General features: G+C 39.3%; 1 protein-coding gene across 1 annotated transcript in view; it reads left to right on the top strand.

Annotated features, from left to right (window-relative positions):
* Dnah14 (dynein axonemal heavy chain 14) overlaps nt 1-14649 on the top strand; it is a 199822-nt gene that overhangs the window by 113870 nt on the left and 71303 nt on the right. The window contains 6 exon segments of the mRNA XM_048358265.1: nt 2528-2589; nt 3322-3506; nt 4815-4946; nt 10875-11012; nt 11949-12116; nt 13423-13593. Coding sequence (XP_048214222.1) covers nt 2528-2589; nt 3322-3506; nt 4815-4946; nt 10875-11012; nt 11949-12116; nt 13423-13593 — 856 coding nt within the window.

The following is a 14649-nucleotide window of genomic DNA, read 5'->3' as shown; positions in this document are numbered from 1 at the left end:
TGTGAATGGTGAAGGAGATTACTATTCTTTTTTCAGGTAGTTTGCTGTTAGCATATAGAAACTCAACTGGGCTTTTGTTTTTATTTTAAATCCTATAACTTTATTAAATTCACTTATCAGTTCTGATAGTTTGTTTTCATGGTGTCTTTAGGGTTTGCTACATATAAAATGACATCATCAGTGGAAAGAATCTCACTTCTTCCTTTCCTATTTAGATGCTTTGTTTCTTTTCTCTCCTGGTTTCTCTGACAGAGATGTCTAGCACAAACTTTTAAGGAAGGGGCCAGCAGCAGTGCTCTGGCCTTGCTCCTGGTCACAGAAGGGAAGATCTCCAGTTTGCACCGTGATGCTGACTGTGGATTGCATATGGTTTTCATTAGGTTGAGGTACATTTCTTCTTCCCTAATGTTTCAAGAGTTGTTTTTTTTAATCATGGAGAGTGTTAAGTTTTGTGGACTGCTTTTTCTGCAACTGTTGAGATGGCATTTGCCCCCTCTCTCTGTTAATAGGATGTATCATATTTATTAGTTTTGTATGATAAACCCTCCTTGCAACTTGATCATGGCGAATGATCCTTTTAATTTGCTCTTGAAATCAGTTTTGTTAACTTTTTGGTGATGATTCTTTTCCTCTGTGCTTATTAGAGCTATTGTCCTGAAATTTTCTTTTCTTGTGGTGTTATTTTCCGGCTTTGGGGTCATGAAGATGCTGCTGTTGTGGCATGAGTTTGGAAGTCTTCCTTCTAGTTCCACTCATTGTTGACATTTGAGAGGTTTGGTGTCAGTTCTTCCTTAACTGATTGGCAGAATTCACTAGGAAGTCAGCCTGTCAGTTCTTCTTTAAATGACAGGTAGAATTCATTATGAAGCCATGCTGTTCTGAGTTCTTCTTTGATGGTAGGGTTCTTATTACTAATCCCATATCCTTGCTTTTCATTAGTCTACTCAGATTTTCTGTTTAAAAGAAAATAGTTATTTTTCCAAAGCACTAGCAACCAGATTCATTCCTCTGAGTCAGAAATTTTACATTTATTTTTAATATAACAAAAATTAAAATCTCAATTATGTAGCATGAAATACGACTGCAAGCTGGCACTAGTGGTTCATACCTGTAATCATAGCTACACAGGAGGCTGAGATCTGAGGATTACAGTTCAAAGCCAGCCCAGGCAGGAAAGTCTGAGAGACTCTTACCTCTAATTAGTCAGGAAAAAACACAAAAACAAGCAAACAAAAACCAGCCAGAAATGGACATGTGGCTCATGTAGAGCAGCAGCCCTCAAGCACAAAAGCCAAGCACAATTGTCAGACCCTGAGTTCAAGCACCAGTGCCAGCACAAAAGAAAGAGGAAGAAAGGGGGAATGGAGGGAGGAAGAGAAGAAGGGAGGGAAGAGAGGGAGGAATGAAAGAGCAAAGGAAACAAGGAAGGGAGGAAGGAAGAAAAGAGAAGGAAATGAAGCAAGAGAGAGAAAGAGAAAAGGCAAAAGAAAAAAGAAATACAAGTGTAAACTTTTTTCTCCTTGAACAAAGCACTTAAGCTGTACAAATCAAGTTTTGCACTAGAAAAAAAGATCTACTTATAAAACATAAAAATACAGGGGATTTCTCCTCCTCTTATTTGGGAAAAAAGAAAAATTCTAGACTGTTCAGATAAAAAGTGCTAATTTCTGATGTTAATTTCTAAAGTTCTGTTGAAGTCTTAGAGAGACGTCAGTTGTTGTTGGAGTTGAGTAAGGAGCCTTTCCTCTAGGTGTCAGCATTACATTCCATGTCACCACAAGTGGCATCCCATAAGTGCATTAGCCTTAACACATCCAAAGCCCAACTCTCCACACTCCTCCCAAGCCTCCTCTTCACCAGTGGCTTTCACTCCAGCACATGAGACTCCGTACTCAGGCCTGGGGCACAGGGCTCATTAGGTGCGGATCATTTCCCATCTTCTCTCCCATCTGGGCCATGGTCACCTGCATCTTACCCTGCCCCGCTGAAGCCTACTGTACTTAAATACCTCCTTTTTAAAATGGAAATTATTTTTAAACTAGACATTGGAATACATTGCTAGCACAAATAATTGGGGGTCTGCTAAAAATAAATATGTATGCCTAATATTTTAAATGGATTTCAACAACAGAGAATGACAGTTCTTTCAGCCAAGAAAAACTTTTTTAAAAAAACACTAGTATAAGAAAAATGAGTCTCTTGTTGATGATCTATAGAGAAAAATACATTTTATAAAGGTCCAAAGAAATGATGGCTTAACTAACCTTAGAAAATGTCCAGTAATTGGTATGTTGTGAAGGTCCTGGTTTTTTTCAATTTAATTCCATATTTTATTAAATTTGGATATCAATTATAATAGTGACATTGATTTTATCTCTAAAAATGTAAACAGCAAAATAAAATGTGTTTTCTTATGGGAGATAGAAATAAAATCAACTATATGCTGTTACTGTTACTATTTTTTCTTAATACAAATACAATGGTAAATAAACTAACTTTGGATCCTTAAATTATTTGATTCCAATAGCCTAAAGCAGAATATCAGCATCCTGATTTCCGAAACTCACAAGAAGGAGACCGGAAGCTCTGGTACGTGCTATAGCTCAGCTCAACCACCATTCTATGATCTTAGTTCAGGCACGCAGCCTTTCATCCAGACATAAGCAAGCCACTCAAAGTGAAAACTGTGCTTGGTAAATGTATCCAGTACCTCCCAAAGTAGCTGAGGCCACTCAGAAAGCAGAGGCTGCCATCAAAACCTGACATCTGGCTCACACCTGCCAACTGTCTGCTTCTTTTTCACTCATTTAGACATTGCACAGGCAAAAATTATGATTCTGCAGCCCTCAAAACTTGGCATAAGATAGGAACATACATGGAATTGCAGCTCTACTTCCCAAGGAGGAAAGTGGGGCAGCTGAAATAGCTGTGGACGGGGAAGGGGAAGAGGAGCCAGAAGACTTTTGCCAGAGGCATCTGTGTTTTGAAGTGTAGTCCTCCCGCAGGGAACACGCCCTGTTTTGATTTCTTTGGAGCTGCTGCGTGCTACTTTCGGGCCGTAAGCTTTGCATGCCTGCTGTGCACAAACAAGAAGAGGCTCTGCTGAGCTTTCCCATCCCTCACTGCGTGTGCCTGTGGCTCAAACACATTGTCTGCCTCCAAAATTAGTGCTTGGTCTTCTAAAGTCAGTCTTCTTTCAGAGTTACTTCTCTATGAGGACAACAGTATAGCAAAATTACATAATTTCCAAATCTCTTAACACCCCAAAATAAAGCAAAAATACCAAATTTTCTTAATATTTGCTTTCCATAGTTGATATAGATAATGCTACTAAGAAGCTAGAAGGCAGCCCTGACGACAGTTCACTTAAAAGTAACAATAAAGGAATTATAACATCTACAATAAATTTTAGCAGCAGTATTACAGCCACCAGACTCAAGGAGATGATTCTTAAGAAATTAGTAAGAAGAAATAAAGATATCCTCGGAGCCCCCAAGAACAACAAGGTAAGTGCCCACACCTGGTCAGCAGTCTGATGATACTATGAGAATGATAAAGTGATTTTCTTTTATTAAAAGTTCATCACTGAACATTCCTAGGAGAGCATTTTATAATGGAGACTATGGTTTTCAAATCAATATAATTCCATTTCCAGCATGATGGTTATATTGGCAGATGATTATTAAAACCAGAAGCCACTGAAACGTAAGTGAAGAAGGCTAACCTTGAGTTCAAAATTTGAAAATTACATCATTCCATTGCTTAGTGGATGTACATTCTGTGGGGTTTCTTTCCATGATACCCAGGAGGCTGCTGCTTAGCACCAGTGTCTCCTACTCTTGCTTTTGGTCTGTTAGAACAGGATTAACTGCCCATTAGTTGAACCAAAATCTCTGCAGTATTTGAAATTTGCAGTGACTTCAGTTTGGTATACTGTAAAATAGATTCAGGCTAAAAGACTTGCAAGGCTCACAAATAAGAAAACCGCACGGGGCCCTGAGGAGCCCTGCACTTAACTCCTATCACTACCCACTCCAGAGCCTCTGTGTGTGTGCCTCAGGTTACTTTGATTTTAATTAAAGTTTCTATAAACTTGATGCCTAAATGGGTAAACTTTAGGGATATTGAAAAGGCTCTCATCACAACTAGAAAATATAAGCAAGAGATATTCATGTCCATTTGGGATACAAGACAGGGAAAATTGAATGTCTTACCAAAAATTGATATTGATAGGAGATTAAGTAATTAGGTCATTAAAATAAAATAACTTTTATATTTCATAACTACTTATCTTGCAAAAATAAATACAATATAATGGGTCTATTACCCTACCACCAGTAGCTGTAAGTGCATGAGAAGTAGCACTTTTAAACATGGAGATGTGCCTGTTTTCTGCTAATTGCTCATGACATCATTCGCAGCAGATTTAAAATCTCGCTCTAGATGATGCTTCTATCATCAAGCCAGGGTTCATGGGAAGTGAACAGCTAAACATCTACAAGTCTGCCAGCAGTATGTACTTAATAATAAAGGCTTAATGAATAGGTACTTTACTTCATGAAATTTATTCTATTTGTAAGGGAAACATGACTTGTCAGGCGTAACTATTATAGGTCTAGAAAGGGTGAGTAAAATTTTTGCTATTTTGAACCCTTGCTTTCTAAAAATCATATCTTCAAAATACAATTTGATCTGCTGTTTTTTAACAGAAAAAAATTTCATTTTGTACAATTTTGTTCTTGAACTATAACTTAATATTTGTGCTGTATAATTTGAAATATTACTGTGTCTTAAAACATGGTATCCTTCTTAAGATTGTAATATTCATTGATGATATGAACTCGCCAGCGTCAGACCCATATGGAGGAGCTCAGCCCCCCCTGGAACTAATCAGACAGCTATTGGACATGGGAGGGGTTTATGATACCGAACGGAACACATGGAAGGTACAGTGTCCACATTCAATATCGTTACCTGCCATAAATTGGGTATTTATAATAATGTTGAGTGGAATGAGTGGAATCTTGAAAGTATAGTCATACAGACTTGAGACCCTAAACTGATCTTATCAAGTATGTCTGCAGTTTAGCACAGATGCAAGGGTTTACAGAAATGCTAGTACTAGAACTAGAACTGTTACTAGAATTCTACTACAGTAGGTCCAAATCTTAGGGAAGATGCAAGAAGAGTCAAAGAATGCTCACTATTGTTAACTGAATTGTTGGATAATCAAAATTTTGGTGCATTAACCGTTAGTTCATGTGAAGAAAGCCAGTGAAAATGAGACCAGTCCAGTTCCTCCTTCATGTCAATGGCCCTGCACCGCTGGGATGGATTCAGCTAAGACACATTGTATATGCATAGTGTGACTATCATAATGAAATAGTACAATTCATGTGTGCTAATACATTTATAAAGGGCTACTTCCAATGTCTATTTTGAAGAATGTAGATCAAATCTTTTTTTTTTGAAATATTGAAGTAAAACAAAACTTCCAAAGAGATATTCCTGGTGCAAACTCAGTATGGTATAAGAATTTTATATGTATATATATATATATATATATATATATTCACATGCACTTTTCCCCCTATTTAGTTCCTTCTCTTGAATTCATTCTACTTTCTGCACTTCAGCTTACACTCTCGTATGATTAGATGTCAGTGTCATACTCATGTATGATGAGATGTCAGTGTCACACTCCTGTATGATTAGATGTCAGTGTCACACTCCTGTGTGATTAGATGTCAGTGTCACACTCCTGTGTGATTAGATGGTTGTATTACAGCTTCCTGTTTCAGACAGACTTGAGCCCAGGAGGCTCGTCTGGGTTGTGAGAACTAGACCTCAGATACCATTCAGCCTACCTTAAGTAGATACATTATTCCAGGGAGAACATAGGAGACAAGAAATAATGGAAGATGAGTCCTAAAGTGCACAACCTGGACAGGTTCCTGCACTGACAGGACAAGAACCACAAGGCTCTCCCAGGACTTCTGAAGCCCTGGCATGAGCTCAGGCATGAGAAAGGCTCATGTGAGCAGATTGCACTAACTGTGGGACCGGCCCAGCTGCCCAGAGTGGTACAGCTTTTTTGTATAATAGTCAAATAAGTCCTGCCATGCTGGACGTACACTTAAGTGGCCATGGTGACACCTCACTAATCATAGAAGTCGTCTTTGCAAGCCTTAATGACACATTTCTTATTTTCAATTAATGCATTTTTATTTTTTAATTTATAGGTAATCACTGTACATAGATGTTTGGTGATGCATATATGTGATACAGATATATAGTGCACAACAGGCATATTTGAGTAATTAGCATATCTCCTCATTTGTCATTTCTTCATGGTGAGAACATTCAAAATCTTCTAGCCATTTTGAATGTTTAGCAGATTATTGTTAAATATAGTCATCCTACTGCACAAGAGACTCTTCCTACTATCTGTAACTTCACACTTGCGGTCCAACCTCTCCCCACTCAGCCTCTGTAGGACCAGCTCTTTAGATTCCACAAGTGAGTGAAATCCTGCAATATTTGCCTGTACCTGTTCATTCTGCATTTATCCATGCTATTGCAAATGGCAGGGCGTCCTGTTTGTTAGGATTAAATAATATTCCTTGTATACCACGTTTCCTTCATCCATCCATCCACTGATGCACATATAATTTGATTTCATATCTTTGCTGTGGTGAGTAGTGCTATGTGTGGGTACTTTTTTGACACAGTAATTTAGGTTTTTTAATATATGTTCTCAATAAATTGTTTGGCCATGTCATGACTCTAGTTTTAACTCTCTGAGGAACTTCCATGCTTTTTTTGTCCATCGCTAGCATATGAGAGTTGCCCTTTTCCCCACGGCCACACTGGCGTTGCTGTTTTCTGCCTCTTTGATAGTAACCATTCTAACCTGGTTAGATGATATCTCATAGAGTTTCTATTTTTATTTTCCTAGTGACACATAGAACATTTTTTCACATACCTGATGCCATTTTTATATTACCTTTTGTTAAAATATTTTGCCTATTTTATTGGATTATTGGAGGTTTCTGTTGCACTGTTTAAGTTCCTAATATATGCTGGATATTAGCTCTTAGTATAGACATCATTTATAAATATTGCCTCTGATTTCATAGTTCATTTCTTCACTCTTTTGATTGATTGTACAAAATCTTTTTGCTGTGATGAAGCCAATTTGTCTCTTTGTTTTTGTCCCCTGTGCTTTTGAAATCTTTTTTATTGAGTTTAAGTTACTACATATATTTCACAGTACACATTTTAACCTTCACAATGATGAAAATAATCATCCTACACTACATAGCTTATGAACCCTACGAACTTCAACAATAAAACCATTTCTTCCAATTGGGTGATATGTGCATTTGTTTAGTATCATCTGTTCCCTCTTTCACTCATTCCCTCCCTCCCATCCCCACCCATTAGTTGCTTAGTTCGCTTTCATCAATGTCCAGTGTAGCTGATGGGCCCCTCTGCTATATTGTTTTTGTCCACCCTCTTTCTACTCATTCTGTGCTCTCCTCCCAGCTTCCCTCGAGTGTGCTCATGTATATCCCACATATGAGGTAAGCAGGTAAGCAATATAGAGTCATCTAAAAATAATAGGACATTTTCAGAAGAAGTCCTTTGTTTCCTTATCTTTGGGGTTCTAAGAGGTGCTTGGGTCTTGCTATTTGGTGCTGTTTTCCCAAGGCTGTCCTCTTTTGTTCTCACTGTATTTTGGTATCTTGAGTCCTGTTTTCTTTGTTATATCTCATTGCGTTTTAAATCTAACATCTACATATCAGGGAGACCATATTCCATTTCTCTCTCTGTTCTTGGCTTATCTCACTCAACATGATTTGTTCTAGTTCCATCCATTACCCAGCACATGCCATTATTTTATCCTTTCTAATGGCTGTGTAGAATTCCATTGTATATAGGTACCACATTTTCAAACCCATTCATCTATAGTGTGGCATCTGGGTTGTTTCTATATCTTGGCTATTGTGAACAGTGTATCAATGAACATGGAGGTGCAGGTGTCCTTGTCTTATCCTGGATTCTGTTGCTCAGGGGAGATTCCTAGGAGTAGGAATCTGGCTGGATCATAGGGTATGTCTATGTTTGGTTTTTTGAGAAACCTCTAGACTGCCTTCTAGAGTGGTCATACTAGTTTGCATTCCCTCCAGGAGTGTATTACAGTTCCTCTTTCTCTGAATCCTCACCAGCATTTGTTGTTTGAATTCAGAATATAGACTATTCTGACTGGGGTAAGGTGATATCTCAGGGCTGTTTTTATGTGCATTTCCTTTGTGGCCAGGGATGATGAACATTTCCTCCTGTGTTTCTTTGCCATTTTTACTTCTTCTTCTGAGAAGTCTCTCTTTAGTTCCCTTGCCCATTTAGTGATTAGTTTATTAGGTTTGGAAGGGATTAGTTTCTTGAGCAACCTGTACAGATGGATGTTAGGCGGGAGTGGGGGCGGGGGAGGGGCAGGAGGGGGACTCAGCGGCAGGCCCAGGCCCCAGGCCCCAGGCCCCAGGCCCCAGGCATCGGCTCAGCGACCCAAGCGCCCCGGGCCAGGTGGGGAGGGGTCTTCGCGGTCTTCCATCTTTCTGTGTGCAAGTTCTAATGTTTTTCTCTTCTTTCTTCACTTCCTGTGATACTCTGTTTTTCCGTCGTTGCTGGTCTCTTGGGAGAATTTCAAGTTGGAACCCAACGTCTATGTGGTTGAAGAGAGCTAGGGTGTTTCCTACTTTATAGAAGCTGTCTTCCCTTTCTTGTCACTTTTGAAATCTTATCCCATAAATCCTAGACCAATATCATGAAACATTGTCCCAAGCTTTCTTCTAGTAGTTACATAGCTCTGAGTGGTTGTTTTGCAGAGGGAGCAGTACTGGGGCTTGAACCCAGGACCTCGTGTTCTCAGATTGTTCCACTCACAACTGGTGCTCTACCACTTGAGCCACATTTCTAGTTCTCAATTTATCTGCCTTGGCTGGCCTAGAACCAAGATCCTCAGATCTGAGCCTCTCAAGTAGCTGGGATGGAATACATGAGCCACTGGCCACTGGCCAGCAATTGCGTTCTCTTTCTTTCCTTCTCTTTTTATTTGCACAAAGAAGTTGCCATTCACTGAAGCAATTTATGAATATAGTGCATCTTGATCAACGCCATCCCTTTCAACATTCTCACCAACCCAATGCTTAACTTTAGGTTATATATTGAATTTTTCCATATAACAGGGAAATTTATGTATACAGTGCATCTTGATCTGTGCAATCACTTCAGCCTCACACACACACACACACACACACACACACACACTCAATCAACCCACTCCTTCCTTTGTATTTCCCAATTCTGTAGTATCTACCATGCATTCTTGCCTGCATTCTAGCCCCCCCCCTTCCTCCTTTATTATTCTACTCCTCTCCTCTTGACCCCACCCTCCCTTCTTGCAAGTACCCATTCATTTCATGGTACTTATTTTGTTGAGCTTTGACTTAGTCTTTTAAAAGAATTATACTGTTTGTGCTCTCCATAGAACCTACTTACAGCCAATGATTCACTTGTAACCCCTTGCTTACCACCCAGTATGCTAAATTGTAGATTTCTAGGTACACTGTAGCTACCACAAGTGAGGGAATCCATGCAATCTATGTTTCTCTGGGTCCAGCTTACTTCACTTAATATAATTAATTTTTTCCAAGTCTTTCTATTGCCTTACAAATGGTACAATACCATACTAGTGGTTGGGTAGAATTCCACTGTGTATACATACCACATTTTCTTGATTCATTCATCCATTGAGGGGCATCTGGACTGATTCCATATCTTGGCTATAGAAAATAATGCTGAAATGAACATGGTTGTACTGGTAGCTTTAGTGTGGCCTTGACCAAAATTGGTGCCTTATAGGATAAATTTCCAGGAGTGGAATTGCTGAGTCATGGGTGGCTCTATGTTACGTTTTTAATGAGTATTTCCTGATGATGTTTAGAAACCCTGCTAGAAGTAATCTAAGTTGTTTCTAAGGATGGATTACTTATAAGAACGTAGATTTCTTTGGGGGTTTTTTTTGGCCAGTCCTTGGACTCAGGGCCTGAGCACCATCCCTGGCTTCTTCCCGCTCAAGGCTAGCACTCTGCCACCTGAGCCACAGCGCCCCTTCTGGCCGTTTTCCATATATGTGGTGCTGGGGAATGGAACCGAGAGCTTCATGTGTAGGAGGCAAGCACTCTTGCCACTAGGCCATATTCCCAGCCCGATTTCCTTGTTTTTTGAGTAACTTTTTTTATTGCATTATCTTTGAGTAGTTGTACAAATGGGTCTTAATTCAACAAGTCAACTTGTAAATGCAATGCATCTTAATCAGTATCCTGTCTTCCATTATTCTCCCCATCTCTCCCGGCCCCACCCAGCCCCTTAATTTACCTTTTTCTATTTTTACATATGTACATTAAATATTAGGACTGTGTATGCCCCTTCTGCTCTCCCCATTCATCTACTCCCCTCCTCTTGGCCTCACCCCTCACATGACACAAAATCCAGCTTCCTGGTATTCATTTTGTTAAAACTGTAAGTTGTTCAAAGGAGTTACACCAATGGAATGTATTCTCCCATATGTGGAAGTTAGATCTCAATTATAAATATATATGTAACTATATGCAAGGTCATATGTACATATACACAGATGTGTTAACTAAAGCATGGTAGATTCAGGGGAGGGTTCCAATGCTGAGAACATAGATTTTTACTAGCATTGTAATTTTGAGTTTCAAGTAAATAGTAATTTAAATCTATTTGCTCAAATAAATTTCATTTCCTTCAGATGCATTTAGATATTCTCCATTTCATTTTTCCCACAGACTATTCAAGATCTTTCTATAATTGCTTCCTGTGTTCCTGCATTTGGTAGGAGTGACATTAGCCCACGTCTCCTCAAACACTTTTCCATACTCGTGTTGCCTCATCCTCCTCAAAGTGCCTTACTTACTATTTTCCAGGTAAAGACATCTAGCTCATTTCCTTCCTCCTTTCTATCCTTCCTTCTTTCATTCTTTCCTTCCTTCCTTCACCCCTTCTTTCCTACCTGTTGTTCTGATTTATCTAAATATAATTTAGTGTGCATAAGAAAGACAACTGATGAATATTCAATGCATATTTAAAATAAAAATTCCAGGATTTTATTCTTAGAAAATTGGTGCCTAGTATATTTGAGGCTGAACTAGTGAATCTGACTATGCCTTTAAAATACTTGAATTGTCTTCTCTTCATTTTTCTTATAGAATGAGAATGATGACCATCAGTCTGGACTAGTATATGATTGAATACTTTATTCTAAGACATTATTTTTTTTAGACGTGGACCCTATGACTATTTGCATCAGAATTATCAAAGGACATTTGAATAATATATTTTAAATGTACCTTTAAATTTTATATTATAAAGAACAAAGTATAAGATTCTTCACAATATATTTTGAAGAATGTAGCAGTTTTGCATAGGGTTTATTTTTCTAACCTTGCTAGATTTCCAGTTGGCCTATTTTCCAATAAGATATTTAGAATTTTCAGAAAAAAGTGTATGCATGTATACTATTCCAAAATGAGATCATATTCAATCACTTTGCACTTCTAGTAACAATTGCTAAGGGATGAGGAAATTAGAGTTACCAGCACACCTGATGTGCATGGAAATGAACATAAAGTGTCCCCAGAGATCAGCATCCTGTGATTCAACACCATGCACTGAACTATGGCCTATTCTCAGCACCAGAGTGTCTTTGTACTTAATCCATCACCCAGTTCTAAATCGATTGTAATTATTAATATTTCTAATGAAATTAACATTTAAAAACACAAGTCTGCTTCTTAGAAGATATTAGCCAGAAAAGGTCTGTATTTTTTAATTAACTAAGTTGTAATGAATCTTTTTTAAAGGCTCATTTGGGAATCTATTTCTCCAACAATAACTTTTCACCTGATGTTCAGAAATGTAGGGAGCAGATAGCCTCTTGCTCCCTGGCTATGTACTACTCCATGTGCAAGAATATGTTACCAACTCCAACAAAATGCCACTATATATTCAATCCTCGAGACATGTTTAAGGTCTGTTTTTAAATTCATTTTCCAGATTTATATTTTTTTATTTTAAATTGACATGTAATTTTACTGCTTTGAACCTCTTCTCTTCCTCCTCCTGGATGAGTTTTCAACGTTAAGTTTTTAGAAAGAGAATTGTGAAATTCATGTGGTTAGTTTTGCTATAGGTAGCAACCTAGCCAATGAGAAAGTTGAAAAGAGTTGTTTGAATAATTGTAAGCAGGAATTCAATAATGAAACAACTAAGACTGCCTGAGCTATTCAGCAAGAAAGAAATAGCAATGTATAGCACAGATTTGGTTCTGTTTCCTCTTAGAGATTTATTGTGCCTGTCAGGAAATGAAAGCATATACATCTTATAAACATTGTCACAGATTTTGCCAGCCATGCTGAATGAGTCATCAACCTTGGTTAAATAATTTTTACAGTTTCAGTGTTTCCTGGTACCGGTGTCTCAGGCCTGTAATCCTAGCTATTCAGGAGGCTGAGATCTGAAGGCTCATGGCTCAAAGCCAGCCTCCATCCACACAATAACCAGCCAAAATAACATGTCTGGAGGCACAGCTCAGGTAGTAGAATGCTAGCTGAGCAAGTGCAAGATCCTGAGTTCAAAACCTTAATTTGCAAGAAAAACAAAAACTACCAGAGTGTTAATGAAAGCAATTCTTGAATGTGACATCTCTTCTGTGAGACCTCCACTTTAACTAGCACACAAGACCTTTGAGAGGTGTTATGAGATTGGTTAGCCCTAGTTCATCATCTTAAGCATATCAGTGTTGAGAAGTACCTCGCTGCCACCCCACTGCCCTACCTCCGGGCTTGGATCCACCAGCAGGGCTGCGGCTCTTCCCGCTTACTGCCATTCTGGGGAGCCGAGGCGCTCCTGAGTTCCTTCCACTGAGAATCATTCCATGCCAGTTCTTCATTTTAACACCTCTGTCATCAAAATGCAGATTCTCTCTTTTAGCAAGTAGTGATTCTTGGATAATTGCTTCTATGGGGGGGGGGGGTAGGTGGGTGTGGTGTGACTGTAGGTGTGACTGTGAGACTACCTGTCTAGGTGTGCTGGTCCTGGGGCTTGAACTCAAGGCCTGGACTCTGAACCTGAGGATGTTTTTTGCTCAGTGCTCCACTTCTGGCATGCCGGTGCTTAGTTGGAGATGAGAGTCCCAAGGACTTTCCTGCCCGGTAGCTAGGATCCAGGCAGGAGCCACCGGTACCTGGCAGTTGCTTCTATTTTTATGGAACATAAGCCTTCCCTATTTGACACACAGTAGTATTTCAGAGTCTGTCCTTTGCGAATCCCTGATAGCTTCTCCTAGGCTTGCTGCAAGCTGACAAGAGTGTCGTCGTCAGTGCGGAGACGGCCACGAGGCTCTTCATTCACGAGGCCACCCGAGTGTTTCACGACCGCTTAATTGAAACCACTGAAAAACGCCTTTTCCATCAGGTGCTTTCAAAGGAACTTGAGAACTATTTTGAGGTAAACTTTGTTTTAAGAACTATTTCAAATGGAATCTTGGGGGGAAAATCACAAAGGTTTTCAACACTTTCTACTATTAAAACAACTTTACTTAGGAACAACAGTAGAGAATGAACTGTCCAAGATAAAAAAAAAATTCAAGCAAAGTGAACTCCACGTTATGGAAACAAGTATCATGTCATTGTTGTAATTATTTTTAACATGCCATGTGAAACCGTACCCTTTTTTTCCTCTTGCATTCCCTTCCTGTGGTTTCACCCCACTATCACTGTATCTCATCTGAGTACCCTGGGCACTGTCTATATGGGTATTAGAACCAGGGAAGGGAAAGGGAATACCAAAATCGAGAGACAAAGGACAAAAAGAAAAACAATTCCAAAAGCAATACTTACAAAACCATTTGGTGTAAACCAACTGTACAACTCATCAGGAGGGGGGAGGGGAAGACATGGGAAAAATGAGGGAGGAGGTAACAAGTTGAACAAAAAAATGTCCTCACTGCCTTACCTATGAAACTGTAACCCCTCTGTAACTCACTTTGACAATAAAGGGGAACAAAATGTTAAAAATTCTGTGAGTCCCATTGCAACAAAAAAAAAAGGGAAAAGCTAGGTGTGGTGGCATATGTTTGGTATCTCAACCAAGGCAGAAAATTGTGGAATGACCAGAGCAAAAAGGGGTGGAGGTGTGGTTCAAACCATACACTAGCACAATAGTCCAAGTTCAAACCTCATTGCTGCTGAAGAAATACCTATTTTTTAAGAAAACTTTATAAATGTTCCCATTGTTATTTTTTTGCCAGTCCTGGGGCTTGGGGCTCAGGGCCTGAGCACTGTCCCTGGCTTCTTTTTGCTCAAGGCCGGCACTCTACCTCTTGAGCCACAGCACCACTTCCAGCTTTTTCTGTGTATGTGGTACTGAGGAATCGGACCCAGGGCTTCATAGTCACTCGTGCCGTGTCTGTCCTGTTGTGTTTTTTTTTAACATCCGTTACAATGATATTGCCCTTCAAGACCCATATGCTACTGCTTCCATCCTGATACCCTCATTATGCCA

Source organism: Perognathus longimembris, chromosome 11 (genome assembly GCF_023159225.1).
Source record: "Perognathus longimembris pacificus isolate PPM17 chromosome 11, ASM2315922v1, whole genome shotgun sequence".
Classification (NCBI taxonomy): domain Eukaryota; kingdom Metazoa; phylum Chordata; class Mammalia; order Rodentia; family Heteromyidae; genus Perognathus; species Perognathus longimembris.
This window is presented reverse-complemented; position numbering and strand designations above follow the sequence as displayed.